We start from the raw sequence: 27,143 nt of genomic DNA on the forward strand, positions 1-27,143 counted from the left end.
TAATTTCATGGGATAGATATAGCATAGTTTATTTAACTAAGCTTTTATTGATGCACATTTCAGTTGTTTACAATATTTTGCTATTTGTGTGTGTGTGTGATGTGTATCTTTTAAGTGTATGAGAGCATTTTTGTAGCATGAGTGTGTAAGAGTGTGTATTTCCCCACCACCTTACTGGTACTAAATACTATAATTATTTTTTTATCTTTACAATATGATGAAATAAATATATCCCCATTATTTTAATTTTTACTTTTTTAAATTATTGAGCTTGAGCATATTTTCATGTTTATTAACCATTTAAATTTCTTTTTCTGGGGAATTCCCTGGTGGTCCAATGGTTCAGACTTCACATTTTCACTGCCAGGAGCCTGGGTTCAGTCCCTGGTTGAGGAACTAAGATCCCACAAGCCCCATGACATGGACAAAAAAAAATTCTTTTTCTGAAAGTTTCCTGTTCATAAGATGTTCCTGTTTTTCTAATGGGCTATCTTATTTTTTTAATAAGAGCCCTTTATAGCTCAGTTGGTAAAGAATCTGCCTGCAATGCAGGAGACCCCGGTTTGATTCCTGGGCTGGGAAGATCCACTGGAAAAGGGATAGGCTACCCACTCCAGTATTCTTGGTCTTCCCTTGTGTCTTAGCTGGTAAAGAATCCACCTGCAATGTGGGAGACCTGGGTTTGATCCCTGGGTTGGGAAGATCCCCTGGAGAAGGGAAAGGCTATCCTCTTCAGTATTCTGGCCTGGAGAATTCCATGGACTAAGTCCATGGGGTCACAAAGAGTCAGACACGACTGAGCAACTTTCACTTCATATTATTATTCTTAATCTTTTGTCTAATGTAGGTTGAAAATATATTTTTTCTCTTCCTGGTTCGCCTTTGTTAGCTTTGTTTTTTTAATCTTCAAATATTTAAAATTTTGTATATAGCTAGGTATATAACCCTTTTGTATCTGCTTAGTTTCTTGTTATAATTAGAAAGGACTGTATCACTTTAAGATTAAATTATTTTTTTTAGTGGATAAATAAATTGTTTATTTCAGACCAAACATTTTTATGGCTCTAGGAAATCCCAAGAGTTTTTCAGACTTAGTAGTAGAATCAATTAAAGTATTTTCAGAACAGCATAGCATTTTTGTATGAACTGTCATATATAAATGTGTGTTTTTCATTAAAAAAAATCAGAAGTTCCTATGTGTAAGCTGCTTAAGAGGTGGACATTATAATCTTTAGCAAAGTGAATTTACTGCTTCATGTCTCTGAAAAGAAAATAATTATTTTAAAACATTATCAAGTAATATCAGATGAAAGGAAAGAGTCCTATTCAGATTCCAGCTACAGAGGCGATTTACTTACTCTACATCGTATTTTACAAAAGTCTCTAATATCAACATCCATTAAGACATGATAGGAGTAACTTTCACTGTTAGTCACTCAGTCATGTCTGACTCTTTATGACCCCATTAACTGTAGCTTCCCAGGCTCCTCTGTCCAAGGAGACAATAATTCTGGAGAAAGTAGCCATTCCCTCCTCCAGGGGATCTTCCCAACACAGGGATTGAACGCAGGTCTCCTGCCTAGCAGACAGATTCTTTACCATCTGAGCCACCAGGGAAGCCCTCTTTATCATTATCTAAAAGTCTCCAAGTTTGGCACAGTTTATGCATTTGATATAGAATGTAAGAAAAAGAGAAGAGTCAGGATTCCAAGATACCTTCCTTTTTTAAAAAAAGTTTTACATGAGCATCTAGATTAAATTTATGTACTTAAAACTGTTGTCTGTTTCTTTAAGTTACTGGGATTGCCATTCTCAAAGTGAAGTCAGGAGGCCAGAAACTACTGTCAGAATTCATTATTTAGCAAATTTGTGTTAAGGGCATATGACATTGCAGATATTTTTCTAGGTTCTGGGAATTAGGAAGGCTTTAAGGCACCATACCTGCCTTCATGAAGTTGATTCTAGCTAGCAGAAACATAACTATTTATGACAGTATCTATCTCTTAGAGTTGTTTTCAGGATTAAATGAGATAATAATATATAAAATGCTTATGTACCTGGTATCAAGTTAATGCTCAATAAAATGTTAGCTATCATCATCATTATTTTATGTCTATTATAACCCTATATTATAAGTGCTATAGCTCTTATAAGAACTTAGCAGAGGACGCATTCTGTGTGTGTGTGTGTATGTGTGTGTTTGTAGGACTGGAAAAAATTTCACAGAAAAGGTGTGTTTGAGAAGGGCCTTGGAAGATAAGTTACTAGGTAGGAGGAAGAGCATTCAAGGCAGAAAGTAAGCTTTTACAGAGCAGCAAACATATAGAGATATAAAATGGAAGATATAAGCCTAAATAAGTAAATTTGGGTCTTGAATGTCATGCTGAGAAGTTTGAATGAACTTTATTGTCACTGTGAGGACAAACTCTTTCACATACTCATCGAGTACCTGCTATGAACCGGGTACTGCTATAGGCACTAAGAATACAGTGGCCGGATTAACATAGATAAGATCCAAGCTGATCTGGAATTTAGATCTAGTTGGATAAATAAACAGACAGATTCTCTAGTTAATTATGACAATAGATGATAACCGAGAATAATACTGTGGTTGGAATGGTCAGGGAAGGCTTCTCTGAGGGGAGGCGAACAACTTGGGATGAATATACCAATATGAAAAACATGAATTCAAAAGGATAACAAGGGGCTTTCCTGGTAGCTCAGTGGTAAAGAATCTGCCTGCCAGTGCAGGAGACACAGGTTTGATCCCTGATCCAGAAAATCCCACATGACGTGGAGCAGCTAAGCCCTTGCACCACAACTATTGAGTCTGTGCTCTAGAGTCTGGGAGCCACAACTACTGAGCCTACACGCCCTACAGCCCCTGCTCTGCAACAAGAGAAATCACTGTAATGAGAAGCCCACACGCTGCAACTAGAGAGTAACCTCCACTCCCCGCAACTAGAAAAGAGCTTGCGCAGCAATGAAGACCCTGCAAAGCCAAAAATAAATGAATGAATAAATAAAACATTTAAAAAAAGATTAAGAAATTTGCCTGGTAAAGTTACCTCAGGGCAGTGACAGTAGAAGAGACCCCTGAATTTAAAGTTCATAAGAGGGAGGTACTCATAGCTTAGTATTTGGTGGGTTTTTCTATTTGCCTACTAATATAAAGGGACATTTGTGTATCATGTCCATTTATGTGTAGTTATAACCATAATGAATCAGTTATGTCAATTACTGGCTCTACTGAAGTGGTCAGTTAGGGTATCTGTTAACTAAAATTGGCTACCTCTACTTAAGCCTTCTGGTTAAACCAGAGTAGTTTAGTTATCATCATTGCTTTTAATGAAAAATGATTTCATATGGCATCTATATGACCAAAGCACTTTTTGTGTGTTCATATTGCTCTCAGTAGGTGATGGGGTGAATATCCATTATTCTCATTTAATAAACTAGAAAACTAAGGCAGGCAAGATTTTAACATTGCTTATGATTGTAGAATATGGTTTTACATGACTAGTCCTTCACTTTTCACTATCCTTCACAGCAAAATTACTACTTGTGGTTTCCAGAGTCTGACCATATAATAATGAAGCTATTTTCCATGAACCACGCACAAAAATCAGTCCACTTACAATACTCTGTAATGATATAATTTTCTTGCTTTGCTTTTTAGTTGTTCTTACTTTAATGTTTTCACACAGCATTTCCTAATGATCATGACAACAGCAATAGAAAAGAAAAGTCATAAAGTCCTTGATATTTGGTGGTGAAACTGTGCATAAAATATTACATTTTGAACCAGGCACAATAGCACATACTAAGAAGATTAGTTAAAAGGAACTTGAAAGGCAGTAGAAGTGGTTCTTGCTTTCCAGATGGCTGGAGGGGCTGATTTATGAGGAATGAATAAATAAATTATGCATGGCACGGTTAAATGCATCTGAGGTAGTGTTATAGTAGTCTGTAAATTACAAGAAACATAAACACAGAGATCTGAATGAACGGGAGGAGGAGGCAAATAGAAAAAGGGTTTGAGTAACAGGAAAAAATTCAGAGCTATTCTCGTAGTCCATCTGTTCTCACTTGCCTGCCTCCGCAGCCTGGAACTACTTGTCAGCAATTCAGTCATGCATGCATTCAGTATTTTATGGAATACCCAGATATGAACTGTGCTGTTTTGGTAATGTTCTTCGATACCCTTCTTCCTCTCACTTCCTCATCTTTCTACCTAGCCTGCCTTGCTGCTACTCCCTAACTGTAGAATGAAGAGAGATTCCTGGCAGAAAGTACAGCACAGGTAGAGGAAGCAGCAGCAGGAGAGACCCTTTTCTGCTCAAAACAGAGGCTGTGAGCCTGGGGCATGAGACTCAAGGGTGGGGATGGTGACAGCTGGAGCAGGAGATAGGTTGGGAGAGCTTTTAGACCTTACCTTGTAACCAAGCAGTTACCAAATGATTTAAAAGCAGAGGAATGTGATTAGATCGATGTTTTAGAGAATGTATGGCAGTGTGGAGGATGGATTCAGGGGAAGGGTATGCTGGAGACTGGAAGACCATTAAACTGTTAGTTTTGAACAATCTAGGCAAAAGAGCAAAGGCCTGAGTTAAGACAGCAGGAATGGAGATGGGGGAAGAATAAGTTCTGGAGAAATTTTGGAGTGAGCATCAGTAAGACCAATTAGACATGGAGAACAGACCAGAAATGTCAGAGATAACTTACAAGCCCAGGTGAAGTATAGGCAGGCCATTTCTCCCTCACATGTGAGCACATGCCCAGACCACCCCTGCCAGCCTCAGCATAAGCTCCGGATGTCCCAGGGAAAGGAAAAAAAAAAAAAAACTCATTTAAAATGAAAAAATATGACAGTGTGTGAAATACACCATGGAAGCTGTGAAACAGTTCTATTTGTTCTGCCCTGCTGTTAAAAAAAAAACGAAAAACAAAAAAACCAGAATGGAGAAACCTACCATCATCATTTCAGTTAGGTTCTCCCAAACTGTCTCAAGCAATTTGTGTGCATGGTGCGAGAAGGAGAAGGAAACAGAATTTGGGATCCGTCACCCTCAAGGTATTCAAACTTCCCTAAACATTTGGCCTAGTAATAGAAGTAGCAGCAGCAGCAGTGGTAGTAGTAATAGTGTTAGTCGCTCAGTCATGTCCGACTCTCTGCAACCCCATGGACTGTAGCCCACCAGGCTCCTCTGTCCATGGGATCCTCCAGACAAGAATACTGGAGTGATTTGCCATTCCCTTCTCCAGGGGATCTTCCTGACCCAGGGATCGAACCCCAGTCTCTTGCAATGTAGGCAGATTTTTTAAACACTTAGCCTAGGAGAATGGCAATTGTTATTACTGCTTTTTGAGCTTGAAAAAAGAGTGACTGATATCAGAAGCTCTGTGGAGCCATAAACCTCACCTGTTTTATATGCTGAACCCATAAAATGGGGTGTATGGTGATGGTCCACAGGCATTAAAGGCTTTAAAGTTTCCTTAATGGGAAAATACCTGGTCAGATTTTAGAATGTACACCCCATAATCTCTCCCCCATTTATATGTTTATATTGTTGTCTTAAGTATATGTTTTATTTGGATCTACTGAGTTTTTACCCAATGTCCCATCCAGGATACAACATTACATTTTGTCATTGTGTCTCCTTGGGCCCCTCTTGGCTGTGATGGTTTCTTAGACTTCCTTTCTATTTGGTGATCTTGACAGTTTTGAGGAGTACTGGCCCGGTGTTTGTAGATTGTTGCTCACCTGGGATTTGTTTGATGCTTTCCTCATAATTAGACTGAAACTTGGGGGAGAAGACTAGAGGTAAAATGTCTTTCTTACCACATTCATATCAAAGGTATATGCTGTCAGTATGACTCATGACTGCTGATGTTCACCTTGATCACTTGGATGAGGCAGTATTTATCAATTTTTCGACTGCAAAGTTACACTTTTTTCATCCTTTTCATAATGTGTTCTTTGGAAGGAAGTCACTGCATAGCTGACACTTAAGAATAAGGAAGTTATTCTCTACCTCCTTGAGGGTGGAGTATCTAAAGATACTATTTGGAATTGTTCTTCATTAGAGATTTCTCTATTCTCTCCCAGTTATTTATTTAATCATTTATTTATAACAGTAGGGACTCATTTGTTTAATACTTTGGACTATAATCCATTATAATTTATTTTATTCAAATTTTTCTAGCTGTCCACTCAAAGCTCTTTCAGTTGGCTCTGTTTCCCTTTGACATACCCCTGTTACTGTGGAGGTTTCTTGAGCACTTACTTACTTTTTGGTACAACATACTCCAGGCCCATGTTATGTATTTCCTGACTCAGTCCTAGAATCAGCCATTTCTCCAAGGAGCCCTGGTTCCTTTCAGTGGAGGTTGGTATTAGAAACCAAGATCTGGGCATTCAGTGTGCTTTTTTTCTATTGGGGTGTTGTTGATTCTAGGCCCACTCAGTAAGGAAATACAAATATATGTGTATACTGACCTACATATATAACTATCTGCATATATATTAAGCTAAACATGAGATCATACTGATGTCTCTAATTCTAATCCATTAACACATGGTTCATTCTTGCCTTCTTCCCTTACTTGACTGTAACCTTCCCCTTAAGGTAGTGAGAAACATGGCTCTCACCATCCACCATCCAATTTTTAACTGTTCATTTCCAATGTGCATGCATGGATTTCAAATTGTTAACCCATATCCTTCATGGGAAACTACTTTATCAACTAGAGTAAAGCACTTATACAAAATTCCTTTTGCCTTTAGTTTTAAAAACTCCATTTCTAGTTACTTGGGTCAGCATCTTTTCCTTTTACCCCTTTTAGAGAGGCTGTTTCACAAATTTGTAATATAATTAGATTCTTTTGTCACTTAATGCATTCCATCCTGGGATTTTTTTTTAATTGCATACATTAAGGTTCACTCTTTGTACTGTTAAGCTCTATAGATTTTGATAAGTACATGGTGACGTGTATCTACTATTACAGTATCATGCAGAATAGTTTCACTGCCCTGAGAAATCCCATGTCTTACCTATTCAATGTCCTTCCTTCTGAGCCCCTGGCAACCATCAATCCATTTTCATCTTCATAAATTTGTCTTTTCCAGGATATCTTTGGGCTTTCCTGGGTGGCTCAGCCAGTAAAGAATCTGCCTTCAGTGCAGGAGACATGGGTTTGATCCCTGGGTCAGGAAGATCCCCTGGAGAAGGGAATAGCTACCCATTCCAGTATTCTTGCCTGGAAAGTCCCATGGACAGAGGAGCCTGGTGGGGTATAGTCCATGGGGGTCTCAAAGAGTTGGATACAACTGAGTGACTAACACTTTGAGAGTTTCTTTATGAACAGAATCATACAGTGTGTAGACTTTTCAGATTGGCTTCTTTCATTTAGCAATATGCATTTAAGGCTCTTCTATGTCTTTGTGTAGATTGATAGCGCATTCCTTTTCATTGCTGAATAATATTCCACTGTCCAGCTATACCACAGTTAGTCTATTCATTTACGTACCTACTGTATAACATCTTGGTTTCTTCCAACTTTTGACAATTATGACTAAAGCTGCTACAAATATCTGTGTGTGAGCTTTCCCTTAGGCATAAGTTTTCAAGTCAGTTGGGTAAATATATGGTGTGTGATTTCTGGATTATGTGATAAAACTTTTTAGTTTTATGAGAAATTGCCAAACTGTCTTCTAAAGTGGGTGTGCCATTTTGTTTCCCCGTCAACAATGATTGATAGTGCCTGTAACTCCACATCCTTGCAAGCAGTTGGTATTGTCAGTGTTTTAGATTTTAGCCATTCTAATAGGTGTGCAGTGGGATCTCATTGTTAATTTGCATTACCCTAATGACAAATGATGATGAGCATCTTTTCATTTGCTATTTGCCATCTGTATGTCTTCTTTGGTGAGGGTCAGATCTTTTGATTTTAGATCTTCTTTTCTAATATATACATTTAATACTATAAATTTCTAAGGACTGCTTTTGCTGTATCCCACAAATTTTGTTATGTTGTATTTTCATTTTCACTTCAAAATATTTCAAAATTCATCTTGAGAGGTCTTTAACCCATGGGTTATTTGGCAGCGTGTTGCTTAATTTCCAGGTATTTCGGCATTTTCCAGCTATTTTTCTGTAGGTTTCTAGTTTAATTTTCTTGTGTTAAGATTTATGTTAAACTGGCTAGGAGTCGGGCTGTGTTTAATGTTTGGTGTAATCATTGGTGCTAGGGGGCTAAATCTCTCTAGTGTCCTTGTTTTTGTCTCCTGTCTTGACTGAGCTTCCTTAAGCACCACTCCATTCTGTATCTTGCAGCTGTAATTCACTGCTATTAAGTATGAAAGTGAAAGCATTGGTCACTCAGTCGTGTCCAACTCTTTGTGATCCCGTGGAGTGTAGCCCACCAGGCTTCTCTGTCTATGGGATTTCCCAGGCAACAATACTGGACTGGGTTGCCATTCCCTTCTCAAGGGGATCTTCCCAGCCCAGGAATGGAACACAGGTCTTTGCTGCTGGATTCTTTACCTTCTGAGCCAGTATACAGGAGCCCTATTGGTATGGTGGTATGGTATAGGGGAATAGGTTATTTTATAATTTTCTGATTAAATCGCAGTGTCTGTTGGACCTGTGTTTTGTATTTGACCTTCACAAAATATAATCCAGTGGTATAGCACTTTGTTTTCCCTGTCCCCTACTCCTGTCAGAATTTCCAACCCATTTCCTGGAAACCCAGACCCCTACTGACTTTGCTTTTTTTTCCCTTAGGTGAGATTAGGAGGCTGGGGTAGGGGCTGGAGAGGGAAGAATGCCCTTCCCCCACCTGGGATAAGTCTCAGGCAAAGTATTTTCCCCTGGAGCATAGGCCTTTGTTAGAATGACCTGTTTGGCCTATTTCACAATGATAACTCTTACCTTTTCATCAGAGTCTGGAGGAGATCTTTCTTTGAGAACACCAAAGTATAGGCTCAGAAGTTTCTTATTCTCATGTAAGTCCATACTCAGCCTTCAGAAATTAGTCAGAATTGCCATTTAAGTGGCCAGGTAAGCAGATCTTTCTCGATGTCTTTTCAGATAAACCTGTCTCTTCAGATCTGGGGGTTGGAATTTCCTTTGCAACCTTATATTTCTCTCTGGTGAGCCCTGGAAAAGTTACTGATTTTCCAGTTTTTTCTAGCCTTTTCTTGTTTTTCAAATGGGAGTGACAACTTCTTATTTATTTATTTTAACTGAAGTATAGTTAATTTACAGTGTTGTATTAGTTTCAAGTGAACAGCAAGACAACTGAGCTTTTTACTTGCAAGGGCTGAATCTGGAAGCTCCCCATTTATTTTCTAATTAGTTACACTGCTTTGGTCCCCTCTTGAAAGAAGAAAATTAGAGGACAAACATTTGGCCTCTAATAAATCCTGAGTGGATTATTTTGAACCGCACTTTGTTCCAGTTTATGACATTCTAGGGTAGAGGAAAGGGTTGCTGTGATGTTTTGGGAGTGTTGCGCATGTTTCTGGGGTCTGTGGCTAGCGGGTCCTCCAGAGGTTTGGTAACCATGTTGGTATAGCTCTGGTTAGCCGGAGACCAGATGCGTTTGGTCCCAGGTGTGCCCCACTTCGCTGCTGAGCTGAATCTTACTTTTCCAAGATTAGTACCATTTTATGATCTTGCCAGAAGAGTATTCTCTAACTATGCAATCAAAATACCTTTGAAATTCTTCAAAGCTAAGGTCTTCTGAAAAGTCATTTAGCACAATGTATGAATGATCCACAAATAATCATTGCTAAAATAATGAGTTTGAGGGTGGGAAAGGACTGTAAAAATCATACATGTTAATACACCCTCATTTTACAGACGGGGAACCTTAAAGCCACAGAGATGAAGGCAGTTGCTCAGGGTGACAAAATTACTGAGTTACGGAGCTAGGCTTGGAATCTGTATCTTCTTATTGCTGGACAACGGGCCTGATCACGAAGACTATTTTTCCCATTGACTTTCACTTAAAAATTTAGTAAGCCATCTTCCTTCTGGTACATTTTTCCTGGTGTTGTCTGAAACCTGTCGCCTGTTTTGTTTCCAAATACCCCAATGGTCTGCCTCTCACAATAGAAGTCTTTCCTTTGCGCTGTCCTGTTTCTAATCTTCTAGCTGCATTATTGTTATTTTTCTTTTTAGAAACACACATAACACATAAACACACCTCACTGTTAGAGATTCAAACAGTGCACATGTATATAACATGTGAAAGTCCCCCCCCTCACTGCCGACTTCCCACTCCAGAGATAACCCTTCAAAATAATTCAGTTATGACCCTTTCAATTCTTTTTCTATCCAGTTAACACAGAGATACACAATTTTTAAAAATCTTATTATTTTGTAAATAGCTTTTTTCACATAGTAGGTTTGAGAGATTTTTCTGTTTCAGTACACATCAGTCTGCTTCTTTCCTTGTGCTATTCCCCCATTACTGGACTCTTTCATTGTTTCCAGTGCTGCAGTGAATAACATGCATATGTTGGTGTATGCAGGTCCAAGTGTTTCTAAATTTAAGAGCATTTCCTAGATTATATGTGTGTGTGCTTAATTCATTTTTGTTTGTTTGGGGCATTCCATATACCTTGTGGGATCTTAGTTCCCTGACTAGGGATCGAACCCGTGCCCCCTACATTGGCAGCATGGGGTCTTAACCACTGGAAGTCCTAATTAATTTTTTTGTCCATAACATCACACTATTCCCATGAGTTTGGGAAGAACTTGCTATTTCCTCTCTTGAAGTTTTTCTCCCTGCCAAAGAATGATTGCTAATCTCTTATCCCCGGCTTCCTTTTGGAGATTAATAGAGAGAAACCAATGTAGGCTCAGTACAGAAGAACTGGTGAGCTGCTGCTTCTAAAATAATAAGTATAAGTAATTACATAGGCTTGTGCTAGCCAAAGGGTTTCTCAATGCTCTGGTATGGAATGTACTTCTTAGAGCAAGATCTCCCTATCCATTACATTTCCCAGTCCTCTTGTCAGTCCCTTGTAAAGTATAAAGTTGAGAAGGAAGGAATGAAGAGCAAGTAAGGGAGCAGAGGGCTATTTTCTTTATATGGACAACCCTCTCAGCAATGCTGTCAAACCTAGCCCCTCTATTTCCATTTCTGCATTGATTTTGTACATTGGGAGTCTATAGGTACCAAACCATGCTCCTCAAGTTGTTTTTCCAAACACTGGTAACTCTAGCAGTTAGTACCCTAGCTCCACTGGTAATGAAAGTGAGTTGGGTGGGGAAACTTCTAGATTAGAACAGATGGCTGGGAATAGAAAGCTTAAAAGATACACTGTGAAGCAAATGTCTGCAACCTTGTGTGGACAGAGCTGTATCCAATGGGAGCCATGGAGTCTGAAGGTGGTATTAGAATCTAGATAAATGCTTATCTCAAAAGCCTTTTTCCTATCCCTTTCTGCCATGCCCCATCTTCCTGTATACTTCTTGTAACCCTCAAACTTTATTTTAATAGCACATATATATTTGTTCCTGTTGTTGCAGTTCTGTTGCCCACCTCTCTCAACACCTGACTGAACTTGTGTCTTTTCGCCTGTATTAGGCAGGCGGGTTCTTTACCACTAGCGCCACCTGGGCAGCCCAGCTCTCAGCAGTCAGTCCTTAATTGAAATGGGTGCAGGGGTGACCGTCAGAACAACACAGACACTGAGCCATGTCCCGGAGCCTCTTGGTGTTGCAGCTGCTGCATCATGGGAAAGTTCAGGAGCCTCTGGGGGATGGTTGTGGGGGAAGAGAGTCCTTAGGAAAGACTCTCTCTGTAGTTATCTCTCTACAGCCACTCACAAAGTGAGGTATTTCACTATGTAACAACCAGTATGGCTTAACAGATATGTATCAATGGAATGCGTGCCTGCTAAGTTACTTTACCACTAGTACCACCTGGGAAGCCCAGTCAATGGAAATAGTCACCCTGAATAAGTTCCCTAGGAGCCAAACTAAGATAGTATATTAAAGCATAACATAGTCCTGTGACACTCTCCAGGGCTTTGATGAGAGGGCTGCTTCACTAATATTTGCTTTTCAACTAGTGGGTATGGGTTAGTGGGAAAGCAAAATGGAGGCACAAGTTGATAGAAAGGTCCTAAAAATGTTGACTAATTACTGAGGCTTCAACTGTAATGTATTCTCAAACACAGAGGTGAATGGAATGTGAAAGAGTTCATGGCTTGTTGGGAGATCTGGAATACATGAACCAGTACAAGAAGGGAAAGGGGTGCAGATATGAAAGTGAGAAGTGGCTCATAATAAACTCTTAGTACTTGCTGTTGAATGAAGGTACAATTTTAAAAATCACAGGATGAATATCTGCTGATGTGTGCTAGGTAGAATGTTGACTGTTTTTGTATATGTGCTTTTAGCTTTGCAAAAATACAAAATATCCCTGTAAAAACTGAAATATATCCTAAAAGTGCAACTATTTTCCAAGTCCTCTGATGCATACCAATAGCCCTGCTCCATTTCTCTGTGTGCTGCTTTCTTTCTTTAGGCTGCTGCCAGTAAGTGAGCCCACATGCAGTGTGGTTATCACTAAAGCAGTATGTCAGGGTGCACAAGGTTTCTTTCTATCCTCTTTCCCCTTGTGTTTCTGTTAGTGTTTAACTGATTCACTTAATCAGTTACTGTTCAGCTCCCCCAGGAAATTTCTAATGGCATATTGGTTAGAGATTGAAATAAACATTAATTCTCAAATTGGAATTTATTTTCTTGTATCTTAAGGGGTTTTCTAGTTTTAAGCATCATGTGATTTTTAGAAAATATTAGAAAGTGGTTTCTATAAAGGGAAATGAGCAAAATAAATTCATTTATATGCCTCCTCATTCAGCCATGTGCTTTTATACACCCATTAATTAAGTTTTTAGACCTTTCCAGGAAAGCTGTTTCAAGGTTGACTTTTTTTTTTTCTGACTAGTTTTCTGTACATTTTTGTCCCAGACTCAAGCAATGCAGATAAGCTTTAGGGGACCTTTCTATTATCATTTAAGATCCAGATGTACTTTAACTTGAATCATTTTCCTGCTAGAGCATTAAACCATTTCTTATATAACTTATGGTGAATGGCACACTATGCCTTCAAAACTTATCTAAGTTTTACCTTTGTGTGTGTGTGTGTGTGTGTGTGTAGACACAAGAATATAGACTTGCCTAAGAACCCCAATCTTGATATTTAGAGCTGTTGTTTAATTTTGCTTTTTTTCTTGGCAGAGTACACACCAGAAGCTTAACTTTTTTAAAAAAATCACCCTGTTTTTAAATTGAAGTATAGTTGATTTACAGTATTTCAGGTTGTACAGGAAAGTGATTCTGTTTATATATATATATATATATATATATACTTTTTCAGATTAATAATATTTTCCCTCATAGGTTATTACAAGATATTGACTATAGTTCCCTGTGTTATACAGTAGGTCCTTGTTTATCTAAAGAAGCTTAAGTTTTAATCCATTGTTTTTTGAAAAGCCTTTTGCATTTTGCTACTCTATTTGTACCTCAGTAGTTGATCCAGAATGGAATAATTTCTACACTCATTTTGATAACTTAGTTTTATGAATTTAATATTTCTTTCTACTAAGTAAAAAAAAATGCTAAGAAAATAGACCAATTGGATGTGGAATAAGACCCACAGCTTAAGCTGTTTGTCATCAAGTCATATATAGACACCTCTGTGAAAGAGTAAGTTTCATCCCTCTCATTGATAAAACCTTAAAAAGTAGTAGTATTATTGTCATCATCCTTATTATACAGTTAAAGTATTTTTTCCTATTCTAAAAATTATGATGAATATCTTCTAATTCCTAGTCCATACTTGTGTCAAATCCTCGTTAAGTGGTCTTCCTATGTTGAAAGTTTTAAAAACTTTGTTGTAGGAGCAACTAACATATTAGAAACAGAAAACGATCTGATCAGATCTGTGCTCCACAAAAATAACTCTGTCCCCAAATATCAACTTTACTGTTGTGGTTTTATCATAGGATACATTAAAAATTGGTAAGCATTTCTCTTATTTCCATAGTAATTGACTTACACCTGACAGCCTGTATAAAGGAACATGTGCTAGAGATTACACATTTGGCAGAGAAGGGAATAGCGGGGTAGAAAAGAGTAAAAGAAATATAATGTCAAATTCTGAATACCAGTGCCTCATTTATTTTTTTAATTGAAGTATAGTTGATTTATAATATTGTGTTAATTTCTGGTATACAGCAGAGTGATTCATTTATACATTTTGGGGAGGATGGGAGAGAATTTTAATGCAGCCACCAAATTAAAGGATAAAAACATACTGTAAACATAACTTAAAACAATTTAGAATCATAAACAAAATGTGAGGTAGACTGACTAGTAACATTCACCAAATATTGATTAGGAAAATTATATAGTAATAAAGTAACACAGGTGCCTCCTTCTCTAAAAATCACAAAAAGCAATTGCATAAATTACAGCCAAAAATTGAATACAACAACTCATTGTAATTTTAGTGTGTGTGTGTGTATATATATATATACACACTAAATATATCTATATTCCTTCTCATATTCTTTTCCCTTATAGGTTATTATAAAATATTGAGTATAGTTTCCTATGCTATACAGTAGATCCTTGTTGGTTATCTATTTTATATATAGTTGTGTGCATCTGCTAATCCCAACTCCTAAATTATCTCCCTTTCCTTCCTCTTTAGTAACTGTAAGTGTGTTTTATATGTCTGTGAGTCTGTTTCTATTTTGTAAATAAGTTCGTTTGTATCATTTTTTAGATTCCGCATGTAAGTGGTATCATGCAACATTTGTCTTTCTCTGCATTACTTCGCTTAATGTGATAATATCTAGATCCAACCACGTTGCTGAAAATCCAGTGCCTCATTTCTTAATCTGAATTGTAATTAAATCTCATTTTAGTAGGAGGACTGTGTCATAGCTATCAGTCCTCTAGTTTTCAAGAGAGGTAAATTTACATGGAATAAAATAGTTCCTCCGCAGAAGCACTGATGGAGCATTTGAAAAACACATGAACTTTCACCAGAAGTTATTGACATGGTACTAGTTATGCAATCCAGTTACCAAACATTGAAAATCTATACATTTTCTTAAGTACCAAAAACTAGTATGTTAAAGTGTAAAATAAATCTAATAAGGTAATGCAAGTCTTATTATAAGCGAATATATTCTGTAGTGGTCTTCAGATACTACACATAGAATCCCATTTAGTAAAGAAAACCTTGAAGGAGGCTTGTAAGGTTGGCCCTGTCATCCTCTTTAAGTAAGAAATACATACTTTTCTCAAAGTATAATTGTACAGTACAGTCACACTTGAGTCATAGCCTTTGCTTTTTAAACTTGTTAATTCTTTGCCACAATACTATCAGTTGCCGCTTCATTTTACTTCTTGTTAGTGCCAGGTTAGTTCATCAAGAACTGAGATACTGTCATAGTGATGGACTGGACGAAAAGCATGTAGGTTCCATGAAGTGCCTCACATTTCCTAAGGTTTGTTATATTGATACTTTAGGATTCATCAGGCCTTAAGAATTGATGACAGTAATCACAACATTTTGAAACAGTATATGTAGGTCTGATTATTGGAGCACACCGACTAGATTATGTTTAACAGTGGCTGCTCTGTGCATTCACTTAGGTGGTTCAGTTCAGTTCAGTCGCTCAGTCGTGTCCGACTCTTTGCGACCCCATGAATCACAGCACGCCAGGCCTCCCTGTCCATCACCAACTCCCAGAGTTCACTCAAACTCATGTCCATAGAGTCAGTGATGCCACCCAACCATCTCATCCTCTGTCGTCCCCTTCTCCTCCTGCCCCCAATCCCTCCCAGCGTCAGAGTCTTTTCCAATGAGTCAACTCTTCGCATGAGGTGGCCAAAGTACTGGAGTTTCAGCTTTAGCATCATCCTTCCAAAGAAATCCCAGGGCTGATCTCCTTCAGAATGGACTGGTTGGATCTCCTTGCAGTCCAAGGGACTCTCAAGAGTCTTCTCCAACACCACAGTTCAAAAGCATCAATTCTCCAGCGCTTAGCCTTCTTCACAGTCCAACTCTCACGTCCATACATGACCACAGGAAAAACCATAGCCTTGACTAGCCGTACCTCTGTTGGCAAAGTAATGTCTCTGCTTTTGAATATGCTGTCTAGGTTGGTCATAACTTTCCTTCCAAGGAGTAAGCGTCTTTTAATTTCATGGCTGCAGTCACCATCTGCAGTCATTTTGGAGCCCCAAAAAATAAAGTCTGCCAGTTTCCACTGTTTCCCCATCTATTTCCCATGAAGTGATGGGACTGGATGCCATGATCTTAGTTTTCTGAATGTTGAGCTTTAAGCCAACTTTTTCACTCTCCTCTTTCACTTTTATCAAGAGGCTTTTGAGTTCCTCTTCACTTTCTGCCATAAGGGTGGTGTCATCTGCATATCTGAGGTTATTGATATTTCTCCCGGCAACCTTGATTCCAGCTTGTGTTTCTTCCAGTCCAGCGTTTCTCATGATGTACTCTGCATATAAGTTAAATAAGCAGGGTGACAATATACAGCCTTGACGTACTCCTTTTCCTATTTGGAACCAGTCTGTTGTTCCATGTCCAGTTCTAACTGTTGCTTCCTGACCTGCATAGACGTTTCTCAAGAGGCAGGTCAGGTGGTCTGGTATTCCCATCTCTTTCAGAATTTTCCACAGTTTATTGTGATCCACACAGTCAAAGGCTTTGGCATAGTCAATAAAGCAGAAATAGATGTTTTTCTGGAACTCTCTCACTTTGTTCATGATCCAGCAGATGTTGGCAATTTGGTCTCTGGTTCATCTGCCTTTTCTAAAACCAGCTTGAACATCAGGAAGTTCATGGTTCATGTATTGCTGAAGCCTGGCTTGGAGAATTTTGAGCATTACTTTACTAGCGTGTGAGATGAGTGCAATTGTGCAGTAGTTTGAGCATTCTTTGGCATTGCCTTTCTTTGGGATTGAAATGAAAACTGACCTTTTCCAGTCCTGTGGCCACTGCTGAGTTTTCCAAATTTGCTGGCATATTGAGTGCAGCACTTTCATAGCATCATCTTTCAGGATTTGAAATAGCTCAACTGGAATTCCACCACCTCCACTAGCTTTGTTCATAGTGATGCTTTCTAAGGCCCACTTGAGTTCACATTCCAGGATGTCTGGCTCTAGATGAGTGATTACACCATCGTGAGTATCTGGGTCATGAAGATCTTTTTTGTACAGTTCTTCTGTGTATTCTTGCCACCTCTTCTTAATATCTTCTGCTTCTGTTAGGTCCATACCATTTCTGTCCTTTATCGAGCCCATCTTTGCATGAAATGTTCCCTTGGTCAATTTTTCATAATTTTCTCTGTAGAAAGACATAAGCTATGTGTATACAGTTTAAAGAATAATTATAATGTGAATACTCAGGTAACCCCTGCCCAGATTAAGAAAAATTGCCAGCCTTCCCAAAGCCCAACCTTCACCATGTGCTCCATCCAGAAGATGACTCCCCTCTCTCCCTAGTCAGCTACTGTCTTTACTTTGGGCATTTTCTTGTTTCCCCTTAAAATGTAGTCACTTACATGGGTATCCTAAAACCATATAACTTTGGTTTGTCTGCCTTTGAACTTAAATGAATAAAATCATGTTATGTGCTCTCTTGTGTCTGGCATCTTTTTATTCATTTCACTAATTTAGCTCATTACTCTGGTGAGATTTTTATCTGTGTTATTGGTATCCAGTACATTAAAAAAAAGCCTTTCCATATTTGCCTCTCTCTCCCTCCCCCTTTTTAAAATATTTAAGATCCCTGTAACTTTAAATGCTTTCTGATGTTTATACTTTGCCTTCTTAGATTTTCTGCTAAATGAGGTCTGAAAACCTTAAATTTTTCTGAATCCCAGTTTTCTGAACTGACCTGACTGCCTCTGGTTTGATGGCATTTGTTTAGATGAGACTACATCTTTAAGGCTTCTGTGCTTAGTTAAAAATCTTCTTTCTCCAAGGCTGGTCCAAGGGTCTGGTCACGTGATTCCAACAGTGACATCACAGTCTGACCGCCAGGGAACATTGGTGCTTCTTTAGGTGGTGTTTGTTCCTGTGAAAGGCAGAGAATACAGCAAGTGCCCTTCTAAAGCAGTTCAGACCGGGGCTCCTTCTGTAAAAGCTCCTCAACCTAAATGAGGAAATGCGGGCTGCCAAGGTTATTTCTTCTTTGAGGCAGAAAAAAAGAAAGCTGTGATTGAAGGTAAGCAGGCTTGAGCCTGGCCAAGGACCAAAGCATGACCCCAGGGAGAAGGGGGTCTGGAGAATCACAAGCAGTCTGTTGTCGGATTCTAATCACTGCCTGCTCTTTCTGAGCTGCCTGACAATTTGCGTTTATAATAGACTATCTACAAAGAAGGATGATTCAGTACTCATGTTACCCAGTGATGTAATAGGATTTTTTCTTTCCTGTTAGGAAGCTGTTGCAGATCTTCATTTTTTCTTAATATCCTTTGAACTGGGGGCCTCATTTGATACCTAGTGTAACATTAGATATCTAGTAGAAGCTTTTTAAAAATCAGTTTCACAAAATCCTTTGAAAATTTCTCCTGAAAGGAGCACACTTAAACCAGAGTAAATTCAATTGAAGCATTAACCTGCTTGAAAAAGTCAGTTTCTGGTTGGTTGGTGTCCTGTGTTCATGTCAGCATTTGTCTTGAGAATTGAAAGAGCTTGGTTCCCTGCTGCCCCACATACTTTAGCCTCTTTCTGCCCTCCTTTCCCAGCTGGCTGTTTCCCTCCAATCTCTGAGACAACACACCAGCATTCATCTTTATCAGTATGCCACTGACATGATAGGAAATGCTGAGCTGGTGATTCAGCAGCCAACCATTTCATGGTCAGGTATGCTTGAAGATACGGAAAGGACTTTGGTTAGGGGTTTTAAGATTAACTTGTTCACCTCCTCCACTCCACCCCACCTCACCCCCACTCTTACTGTGATTTGGATTCTGCAGAGCGTTTCCTTTCAGCTGTGCCTTGTTTGTGAAAGGTATGCTGAACTAGGTATTTGGAAGGCATAGAATTTGTAAACCAGGTGCAACTTGGGTGTTAATTCAAACTTGTCCTTTTAGAGTGCTCAAATTGTCTGTTAGGAGTTGAGAGTGAAGGTGAGGATGTAGCTGCAGGGAGACAAGGTCAGCTTGGGCCCACTTTAGCCTTCTCTGCAGAGGAACTTATCGTCAAACAGTCTGGATATAGCTTTGTCCCTGCCAAGGTTGGTGTTGCAAATGTGAGCTGTGGCTAGTTGAGTTCATTGATGGCATTACTCTGCATTTTTCCTCAGTGTGCATTTGCATGCATTCCTGAATACAGTTTTACATTTTGTGTTTAATAGTGAAGTTTTGTTCTACCAGAGGATTGTGGAAATGTTGTAAATAAGTTTGTTAAGTCATACTAAGTAACCTTGTGTAAGCACTACTTCTGAGTTTAAATACTTCTCCCTCATCCCAAGGGTTCATCAACAAACTTGGGCTCACCTGATATTTACTGGGTTGTGGCTGTGTGCTGGACACTGGAGAAGACAATGGTGAAATCAGAGATAGGGCTACCCTCAAAGAGCTTCTAGTCTAGAAAGGAAGATAAAGCATTTGCTTAAGTTATTATAGTTGAAGTGCTAAAAATGAAGCAGGTAAATGTGATTGTTGGCCAAATGGATATGTTTCTTTCAGTTGAAGGATCGGGAGGGACCTGTCATTTCTGAGCCATGCACTTTTCTTTAAATCTCTACTTGGAAATCTTAGACTGTCCTGGCATACTCAGTAAAAGTTTCCACAGGCCCATGACATCAAGGATCAAAGTCTTATATCCATGGAAGTGAAATATGTACATTCCAGCCAGCTGAACTCTGGAAGAGACCCACATGCTTTCTTTGGAGTGCCTACTCAGGCAAAAGCCACCTCTGAGGACTGAATTACTGCCTTGTAAATGTATTAATAAAATGGCTTCTGATGTAATTTGTCTGCAAAAACCTTTGACCCTTTTGTCTTCCTCCCCAAACATAAACTGAAATATCTGAACTACTCCAAGCTCGTGTCTTTTCTTTCATACACCCTTTTACCCTGTATTTCAACTCCTGTCAGTTCTCCCTTTTTACTGTCATTCTCATCTGTCCCTTTCCATTCACACTGCCTCGAGATGCTCATCGTTTTGTGCCTAAACCACAGAAACCTCTGAATGTGAAGGATGTTCCTGCCAGGTGATCATTCTGCTTTATCAACATACCCTAACTGTAGTCATCTGATAGTTTAAGGGCTCACCTCCTGGTGCTCAAAAAAGAGGTATTAAAAATGTCCAGAGTGTCTGTATTACTAATGTCTTCTTTCTGTTCAATCCAGAGAGTAGGTCATACAATGGTGGAGGAATAGGTTCTTCAAATAGGATGATGGACTTCTTGGAGGAGCCAATCCCTGGTGTGGGGACCTATGATGATTTCAATACAATTGATTGGGTGAGAGAGAAGTCTCGAGACCGGGATAGGCACCGAGAGGTAAGACAAAAGATGCTTTGTGAGCTGAGTGTTAGGAAACATCAGAAGAAGCTGAAAATACATATTCTTTACATATATAACCCTCTACCCTGGGTGTGGCTGAATTTATTTTCTGTTGGCCATGTAGGGTTTTATTTTTAAGGCATCTTGAAAATAATTTATATTTAATGATGATTTATCTTCCTATAGTGAGTGGTTGAAAAGGATCATTGGGTATAAATGCCTATGTAGAAGGGTGAAAACAGTTGGTGGGAGGGACCAAAATAAATTTCAAAAATCTTTATTCCTCATCTCGTCTTTCTTTATGGTTTTCCCTTGAAGCAGAATTTTTACAACTAAGAATAGTAAGTGGAATCTTTTTAAAGGAAAAGAGTGTTTACTGAAGCTTACAGGATAAACCTGTGATTATAGCTCTTTTACAAGTATAAAACCAAAGCACATTTATGCATTCAACTAAAAACTGCAAGACCAATCAAATTCAAATCAATGACATTAATTTAGTACGATAGTTAATAGAAGTACTTAGAGCTATTTCTCAGTTTTGTTTTGAATATGACAAGAGAACCTCCCTACTTTTGTCTTTTCAAAGTAATGTGAAAATTTCTCAGAGTATCCCACCAAGGTCGTTTGCCTTTAACTTACTGCTGCTACTGCTAAGTCACTTCAGTCGTGTCCGACTCTGTGCAACCCCATAGACGGCAGCCCACCAGGTGCCCCCGTCCCTGGGATTCTCCAGGCAAGAACACTGGAGTGGGTTGCCATTTCCTTCTCCAATGCATGAAAGTGAAAAGTGAAAGTGAAGTCACTCAGTCGTGTCCGACTCTTAGTGACCCCATGGACTGCAGCCTACCAGGCTCCTCCATCCATTGGATTTTCCAGGCAAGAGTACTGGAGCGGGGTACCATTGCCTTCTCCAACTTACTGCTGAATATCATTTAAATCAGGGAATCACAATTTCTAGTCTGAGTCAGGAGCACGTGCAGAGCTTATTCAAAAGGTAGGGGGCCTCAGCCTCCATCATCCTGATTCAATGGGGAACATGTCTTCAACCAACAGTAGGTATGATTATTTTTTTTTCTTTCTTACTATTTCTGCTTTGAGTCCAAATTTAAAAATTGCTTTTTAAGTTGACTCCATTTTCTCCTGAGTTCCTGGTTTCCTCCTCTCAGACCTGAGTGAATCTCCTGAGCCGTCAGGTTCAGGTCACTTTTCATTCCTTTCCTGGCTCCTAACTGCTTTTCTCATGACCACCTGAACCCAGGATTGTCCCAGGTACAGGTTTTGAGAAATTTCTTTGTAATCCTTAGATTTGTGATAATCCCACCGAGTTTTCTTCTAACTCAAAAAGGTGATCTCTATAAAACATTTTGTTTTTTTATAAGATTCATGCTATTTGGGAACATATCCATATATTCTTTCTATTATATTAATTTGTCAGGCAGACTTTAAAATATAGTTTTATAGCCTTAGAATTTTTTTCTGTATATAATTCAGAGTTTAGTTTGTCATCATTTGCTTATTCAGCATGTTACTCAGATTGTGAAAGCCACCTGTCATATGACAAGAGCATATTTTCCATTATATCAATATGGTTGCATCTGAGACACATTATATCAAATAATAATAATTCAGAATCAATTGAAATGTGTTTATCGAATCTTCAAAGGAGACCTCTTTTAAGCATTAGCTGTTCATCATCTGAATGGAAACACTGTCAGGAAAAGTGTCACCTCATCTACTTTCAGCATTTCAATTGGAAACTTAAAGTCATAAGTCTAAATGAAAATTTAAAGTGCTTTTATACATCTGCCTGCTAATGCAGGAGATGCAGGAGGCACAAGTTCTATCCCTGGGTTGGGAAGATCCCCAGGAGGAAGAAATGGCAACCCCCTCCAGTGTTCTTGCTTGGAGAACCCCACGGACAGAGATGCCTGGCGGGCTGCAGTCCATGGGGTTGCAAAGAGTCAAACATGACTGAGCAACTAAGCACAGCACAGCACATGCACACAATAATTTATTACTTGTGATGTAGCTGCAGATCAAGATGGGGTAGCTCACTTTCCGTTTCAAAGATAAGAAATAGAGGCGGAGAAAGGGGAAGTACTAATGCCAAAGTTGTCAGAATGCTAGGTTTTGAAATGTGAGCACTGAAGAGCTAAATTGACAAGGCTGGGGCCTAAAAAGGTAAAAATTTGTGTACCTCTTGATAGCTGCAGATATTCCCAGCAGGTTTTTGAAAATGAAAGAGATCATCCCTAATATCATTTAGGAACTATAATCACTATACAGTTAGGGGTTTGTGGTATAGTCTTAGAATTTGCCTGACCTGAATTACAGCCTCATGTAGTAAACTTTAGATTGTATTTTCACCACTCAAATAAGCCCATATTTATTTATTCTTTGAAAAACAATCAGACTATTTTCTATGAGTCAGGAGACCATTTTTGGACCATCTGATGTCCAGGCCAGAAGGAGACCATGGCAGTAAGCAAAACAGGTTGATGTTATAAGAAATTAGCAGCTAAGGGGCTTCCCTGGTGGCTTAGTGGTAAAGAATCTGCCTGCCAGTGCAGGAGACAGGTGTTCAGTCTCTGATCCAGGAAGAAGCCACAAGCCAAGGAGCAACTAAACTAAGCCCGTAAGTCTGTGTGCTACAACTATTGAGCCTGTGCTCTAGAGCCTGGGAACTGCAACTACCGAGCCCACATGCTGCAACTATTGAAGCCCAAGCACCACAGAGCCCATAATCCAGAACAAGAGAAGCCACCACAGTGAGAAGCCCATTCAGCACAACTGGAGAGTAGTCCCTGCTCTCCGCAACTAGACAAAAACCTGAGCAGCAGCGGAGACCTAGCACAGCCAACAACAACAAAACAATCTCTAGAAGGCTTCTCTGGTGGTCCAGTGGCTAAAAATCCTCCAGCCAATGCAGGGGACATGGGTTCGATCGCTGCTCCAAGAAGATCCCACATGTCATGGGGCAACTCAGCACACGTGCCGTAACTATGGAGCCTGCATGCCTAGAGTCTCTACTCTGCAACAAGAGAGAAGCCACCACAGTGAGAAGCTTGCACACTGCAACAAAGAGTAGCCCCTGCTCACCACAACTAAAGAAAAGTCCATGTGCAACAACGGAGACCCAGTGTAGCCAGAAATAATAAATAAAAGACAAAGGCCTTATTAAAAATGAAAGCAAATAGCTACTAAATAGGGAAGCCTTGAATAAGGTGCTTGCAGGCATTGCAGTACTGGAGATTGAAGGTGGGGTTTTGTAAAACAAGGTTCAGTAAACTTCAGAGTTCTTGGTGACTTTGGTTGAGCCAAAGATTTGAGAAGTAACTCTAAATTGGTCTCCTAATCAATAGGTTTGTCTTTGTGTTTCTTTATTGCACATTTTGATGTGAAAAAGCAAGGGTGTGTGTAAAATCTATCAATGTTTTCTCATTTCTCCCTAGATTACCAACAAAAGCAAAGAATCAACATGGGCCTTAATTCACAGTGTGAGCGATGCTTTTTCTGGCTGGTTGTTGATGCTACTTATTGGGCTTTTATCAGGTATGGTAAACCATGTTAACTTTCTAAACAGATTTCCTAAAATTGTGGTGTGCCCGTTCCCCAAGTCATGAACTGAATTGAATGCTGTGCTTTATTGTTTTCCTACATGAAAGAAGTCACTCATGGACCTTTTGGAAGCTTGATGACCTCAACTGTAAAGAGGTATTGATACCTCATCTCCATCATTAAATAAATGAGATTAAATAAGGAAATGCATTTAAGTGCATTTGTATACTATAAAATATTGTATCCATCTTAAGGTGCTGTTAGCCCTGACTTTTGGAGCTTATCTTGAGGAAGAACCTTTCTGTTGGAGATGGGGTTTTTGGTTTTTATTTTTTATTTTTTTTCATTTTTTGAGGAGGAGAAGTGGGAGCAACTCTGTGACTGGCAGGATCTTGATCTCTGACCAGGGATTGAACCCATGCCCCGGCAGTGAAAGCATCAAGTCCTAACCACCGGACCACCAGGGAATTCCCAGTTGTTTTTTTTAACATATACCACATGGGTAAAGAATCTGCCTCCAATGCAAGAGACCTGGGTTCGATCCCTGGGTCAGGAAGATCCCCTGGCGGAGGGCATGCCTACCCACTCTAGTATTCTTGTCTGGAGAATCCTATGGACAGAGGAGCCTGGTGGGTGATAGTCCATGGGGTTGCAAAAGAGTCAGGCTTTCTTCACGTTGGATTTAGGAAAGAAGATGTAGAAGAGGACTTCTTGAAAGATTTTTGTAGTTACTTCTTAAACATCTTCTCTCTTCATTTAGGGGTAAAATATGTAGGACATGACTCATACCCTTAAGGGGCCTACACTCTTATTCTTTCATGGTGGTTGAGGACTGGGGTGGTACTACCTTTTCCTGTCTTCTCCATCAAGCTCCTAAGCCACTCCAACTATATGGTCTATCTAGGAATAGTATCAGAGAAGGAAATGGCAACCCACCCCAGTGTTCTTGCCTGGAGAATCCCAGGGACGGGGGAGCCTGGTGGGCTGCCATCTATGGGGTCGTACAGAGTCGGACACAACTGAAGCGACTTAGCAGCAACAGCAGCAGGAATAGTATACTTGCTTTGCAATACAGCTTCAAAACAGGTCCCTAAGCAGGCTTCCCTTCCTGTGGTGGCAGCAGAAAACCAAGAATACCAGGCAGAAATGCTGAGATTTATATTCCCATGGCATTAAAAAAATGGGTCTAGGAAGACTAGAAATAATGAGCTGAAATAGAAGTTAGGTGGGAAATCAGGAGGTAGTTGGGATGGAATGGTAGTTAACAGCATAGCTCTAGTTTGTGGCTTCTTGGATTTGAATCCCAGCCCACCAATTGCTAGTTTTTTGACTTTAGGCAGGTTTCTTAACCCTTGAAAGCTTTAGTTTACTGACTTGTAAAATAGGGATAACAAGAGTACCTATTTTGCAAGTTTGTTGTGAGAATTGAATGAAGTACAATATATATAGCACTCAGCACAGCACCCAGTTGTTCACAAGCTGCTGTTACTTAGAGATAATTCATGAGCCGTGGAGTATAAAGTGATCACAGCAGCTAGTGGGAGCTGCTGCCATTCTGTCATAGCACCCTGCAGCCCCATCTCCTGTCAGTGGGCTCCTTGGGGGGGATATGCAGGGGATGTTCACCGTGTGCCACATTGTTTACATAAAACGCCCCCATTTTTCTTGAACGCTGTGGCATTGCGCTTGCCTCTCCAATGCATAGATACTAACTCTCCACCATCCCACCCCTTGTTTCTTTGTCATGGAATAGGAAACTAAGATCCAGTAGGCTTGTTTACCCCCAGATACTTTTGAGGCATCAGGCTACCACATAGTAAATCTGGTTTGTTATTTGATTTAATTCTGTGCGCTTTGGTAATAGCTCGTGTGTTACAGCCAAATCTGGTGACTATCCTGTGTTTTCTACATTAGTTAAATCTCTGCAGGTCCATTTGCTAAAAAAAAAAAAAAAAAATCATAGCAAATCAGAAACTGTTCATTCATAACAGAATTTTCAAAGATTATTTCTGGGCCAGGGGTCAGCAAGCTTTTTCTATAAAGAGCCAGACTAAATATTTTAGGATTTGTGGGCCAAATGATCTCTATAGCACAAATGTGGCTGTAGATAGTAGGTACACAAACAAACTGGACTGTGACCAAGAAAAGCTTTATTTAAGAACACAGAGGTGGATTTGACCCTCAGGCCATAGTTTTCCAACCCATGGTCTAGGGTGTTAATGCTGCCCATTCTCTGGCTCGTACAGAAGAGAGAATATGGTCTGGACAGTTTAGAGCTGGCTCATAATAGACTGAGTGGGCTGTAATGTAAAATATTACACAGAGGCTGAAGAGAAGGAAGGGGGCTGATAAAGGATTATATAGATACAAGTGACCTTGAAAAAAATCTTAGATAAATATTAGTAGCCAGTTTTTTTTTTTTTTTTTTCCTTTTGGCTGCACCTAGTGGCCTGCCCGATCTTAGCTCCTGGACCAGGGATTGAACCTGGGCCCTGGCAGTGAAAGCACCAAGTCCTAACCATTGGACAACCAGGGAGTCCCAGGAGCCAGATTTCAAGGGAAGGTAACCATTGTAGAAGTTTTGGAGCTACTGGGTAGTCACTGGAAGGAGAGAAGGGACAGAAGCATGAAATGATAGCATGGACAGGTGGAAGCACTGCATTCTCTAGGGTAGGGGAAACCCGCTAAAATTTGTAACCAGGGAAGAAAGAGCCAACTGGGAAAAGAAGAGGGAGACATAGAAGGGAAGATAGAATGCAGAGTACCAGGGTTAGGTAGAATAAGACGTACACACATGAAACACCAGAGAATTAGCAAAACTCTTTAACATCGCTTAGTTTTCTGAATTCAGGCAATAAGTGCAATAGAATTTAGAAGGAAGAGACGATGGGGGCTGGAGTGGCCGAGAGTAGGTTCAAACAGTTTGTCAGATTTGACTAGGTTGTTCAAGTGTGTAAATAACCTGTATTAACACTCTTAGCACCTACCAAAACATACACACGGTATGG

General features: G+C 39.5%; 1 protein-coding gene across 2 annotated transcripts in view; it reads left to right on the forward strand.

Moving 5' to 3' along the window:
* The window catches only part of CLCN5 (chloride voltage-gated channel 5), a 183,792-nt gene that overhangs the window by 133,082 nt on the left and 23,567 nt on the right, over nt 1-27,143 (forward strand). Inside the window, exons 1-3 of one of the 2 annotated variants that reach the window (XM_005887625.2) lie at nt 18,092-18,288; nt 20,423-20,574; nt 24,030-24,129. In XM_005887625.2, coding sequence (XP_005887687.1) covers nt 20,467-20,574; nt 24,030-24,129 — 208 coding nt within the window. In that variant the 5' untranslated portion in view covers nt 18,092-18,288; nt 20,423-20,466. Of the gene's footprint in view, nt 1-18,091; nt 18,289-20,422; nt 20,575-24,029; nt 24,130-27,143 lie in introns of those variants that run through there. The other variant, XM_005887626.2, reaches the window with a different exon arrangement.

The sequence above is a fragment of the Bos mutus genome, chromosome X (genome assembly GCF_027580195.1).
Source record: "Bos mutus isolate GX-2022 chromosome X, NWIPB_WYAK_1.1, whole genome shotgun sequence".
In the NCBI taxonomy this organism is placed as follows: Eukaryota; Metazoa; Chordata; class Mammalia; order Artiodactyla; family Bovidae; genus Bos; species Bos mutus.